Source organism: Alnus glutinosa, chromosome 5 (genome assembly GCF_958979055.1).
Source record: "Alnus glutinosa chromosome 5, dhAlnGlut1.1, whole genome shotgun sequence".
NCBI classification, from domain to species: domain Eukaryota; kingdom Viridiplantae; phylum Streptophyta; class Magnoliopsida; order Fagales; family Betulaceae; genus Alnus; species Alnus glutinosa.
In genome coordinates, this window is record NC_084890.1 from 1,117,717 (window position 1) to 1,120,993 (window position 3,277).

General features: G+C 36.8%; 1 protein-coding gene across 1 annotated transcript; it reads right to left on the reverse strand.

The window, feature by feature from the left end:
- On the reverse strand, positions 1–2,805 carry LOC133868179 (cysteine proteinase COT44-like). The gene is made up of 7 exons (XM_062305001.1): positions 2,656–2,805; positions 1,903–1,960; positions 1,567–1,814; positions 1,356–1,493; positions 1,021–1,272; positions 212–382; positions 1–102 (listed from the first exon to the last, which is right to left on the reverse strand). Exons 1-7 carry the CDS (start codon positions 2,803–2,805, stop codon positions 1–3), a joined length of 1,119 nt encoding a protein of 372 aa, XP_062160985.1.
- Between the last annotated feature and the right edge of the window lie 472 nt (positions 2,806–3,277).

Genomic DNA, 3,277 nt, shown 5'->3' on the forward strand with positions numbered 1-3,277 from the left:
TCAGTCGATCTGGATCTCTACCTCTCCGGCTGTGATCCTCCGAACTCCAGCTCCGTCGTCGACCACGGATCTATCTCTGATCGGTCTCCCTCTTCCATCTCCCTTTGTGTGAAGAAAAGAACAAAAAAAAAAAAAGGAGAAGAAGGAACAGCGAGTGTGGGAAAGAAGGAAAGAAGGAAAAGAAAAACCGAACAGAAATCAAACCAAAAACCGGCCGACGAGGGTGAGTCGGCCGGATCTCCTCCATCTCTGAGAGTTGGTCGACCACAAGCTCAACCTCTCGGGCCGTGACCCTCCGGACTCCAGCTCCGTCGTCATTTGCCGGATCTATCTCAGGATCTCTCTCTCCAGCTCTCTCAGTCTCCCTCTTCCTTTTCCCTCTCTGTGATTGTGTGAAGAAAGGGGAAGAAATAAGGGAAAGAAGGAAGAAAAAAGAAATGAAAAAGAAAAGTCAAAGGGGCGTGGGGAAATGAAAAAGAGAGAGAAAGGCGGAAATGATAAGATAAAGGGCGGGGAAATGCAAACGAAAAAAAAAAGAGGGAGAAATTAGAATCAATTGGCAACGTTTATTTGATGCACGCAGCCAATTGGACGCGTGTAAAAAATACACGCGGCCAATTGGTCGCGTCAATTTATTACACGTGGCTACTTGTTTTTTCTATGCAACCTGCCACGTTGTCATAAAGACACGCGGCTAATTGCATCAATTTTTGTAGTGTCTGTTAATTTCTGAAATCTTACAGAAGCATGCATGCAAGGCCTACGACTTAACGTGTAAACAACGACTAACAAAGAAATAAAGAGAATAACGATTATATGAAAAGAAATAAGATAGTTACTACTTTTAACAGATATTTATTTTCTCAAATCAAAAGAGGTTCTTGACAAGTCTAAATCAAGAGAGGATATATTGTAACAATTAAGTCTTCTGTTGCTGTAACACTTCATGCTTTCGTGATCAAGTCTTCAACCAGACTTCTCCTTTGTCTATGCAGTCGAATGACGTATTATAGGATATACAACTCCTATAATCATGTAGTCCTTCGGATATTTTTTTTCAACACTAGATAATCGGAGTATCTTTCCATATCCTTCGGATCCCCACTCTCGTCCCCATGAGTTTTTGATCAGCCAATAATTCTTTTCTTTCAGAGTCCCAAACCCAACAATCATAACGCTGTGATATTTGGAAGTATTATTATCCTTTCCAGGGGGTTTATAATTATATATGCCATTCTCTTCATCCTCTCCAGAGGGTATAAATATACCATCCTGTCACATGATAATTAACAAAATCATAAAAATAAAAAGAGAACAAATTGATATTGTTACACGAATAAATTAATTACAATTACCCCCGTGAAGTAGTCAATTTTGTCATCAGCTGGTTCGAGCATGGCCACTACGGGCTGTTTTCTTACGATCGCCATCATCTTTTTTTCGTCTCGATGATGGATCATGCGAACCCCGCTCAATTTTATAGCCCTTCTCCTCTAGAGAAGAGTAAAATATTGAAAAAAAACAAAAATAGAGGTGAAAAAAAATAAAAGTTTTATTAATAATTACCTGTTTTTTCGATTTTGGTTTACCGTCTTGCTTTTCGCCTACGAAGGGATAAACTATTTCCCTCCTAAGTCCATGTTTTTGGACCCATTTAAAAGCATCGAACACACTATGCCCATATATTTTTTTTTCTTCTGGCTTGCAAAAGTCGATCAACTCTTGCACCGACAGTTCAGGGAGAGGTTTTTCTCGATTGTTTAGTTTATAGACTGCCGCGACGGTCTCTGCAACTGTAACCGCCCAACAATATTCTACAACAAAAAAAATATATGTATATGTAATTCATTTATGAAAAATTATAACATAACTAAAATATCAAATTAATATTGCATGACTTACTATCTTCCTGGTCATGAATTAAGGGATGAAGAACACCCTGATTACGCCAATCATGACTCTGCTAACATATAAATCAGTATATATAATAATAATAAAAAAAACTATAGATATGAATCCAAGTATATATATTTTATATATATATATGTGTGTGTGAATACATATTTATATATGTATGCATACATATATAAATATATATTCAAAGGCCAAAAATTACACTATCCATTATATTGTATCGATCCATTAATTCTACACCCCCAAGGAGAATCTTCAAGATGGAAGGAGTTATTTGGAAAAGCTGTCAATAGAGTTGTGGAAATTGTACGATTTGAGTGCAACAAAAAGCACTCGAAAAGTACTTAAGTGTATTTTTTAGTTTTTCAATCGGGACAAATGCCCTTCCGAACTATTAAAAAGTTGTCAATGCTCCTTAAAAGACAACAAAAAGACCAAAATAACCCTAAAAATACCACTATATGTTTGAGGGGTAACATTATTCTAATTGAAAGTTTAGAGGAACATGCATTATCAGGCGGTAATTTGAGAGAATTTTGTTGACTTTTCCTAGAAATAAAAGAAACTTCGGATTCTATATATAACAAAAAGTTGACGTACGTGCATCATATATAGTTTCACAAAGAAAAAAAAAAATCCATCAATTTTCTTCTTTCGCCTTAAATACGTGCACCATATTACTCTGAACAACCCAAAAACTAATGCATGAAATTAAAGAACAAAACCTTGATATGTACATACCATAATGGCTGGATGGAGTGAAACTTGTTTCTTCCTCACTTTCCCCGCTATCTTCCGTTTCAGTTGGCGGAGCGACTGTAGGACGGAGTTATCATCGTTGGTCACCTCGTCCATTATAGGCCTATTTGGCTTCCTCTTCGGCCCAGACATTGTAGCGTACGTTCTTGATCAAGAAACTATGGAGTTATATTTTATTTCTTGATTAATATATATTCTGCAATAATTTGTCCTACATCATACGTACTCTATCTCTAGTGATCGATCTCTTCTTCTCTTAATAATAAACCACAGAGAAGAGAAGAATAAAGGAAAAGGGAATAAACCCAAGAAAAACTAAAGAAATTAAGGAAATAAATCCTACAATTAAGAAAACTGAAAGTATTCTATAATTAACATGCAGTTCAATAAACGGATGAAAGAGATCGATCAAGAAGTCCGTACAAGTAGGGTTTTAGAGAGATTGAAAGTGAGAAATGGTTTACCTGATAAAAGGTGGATGCCAGGCCGCCGGAGATCGAGCTAAGTCGATGAGAAAACAGATGGGAGTGTGAGGGAGATTTTTCTTGCGCAAAACTGAAAGAACGATTGTGAGGGTACGTATGATTTCAAAAGCTACGGGTTT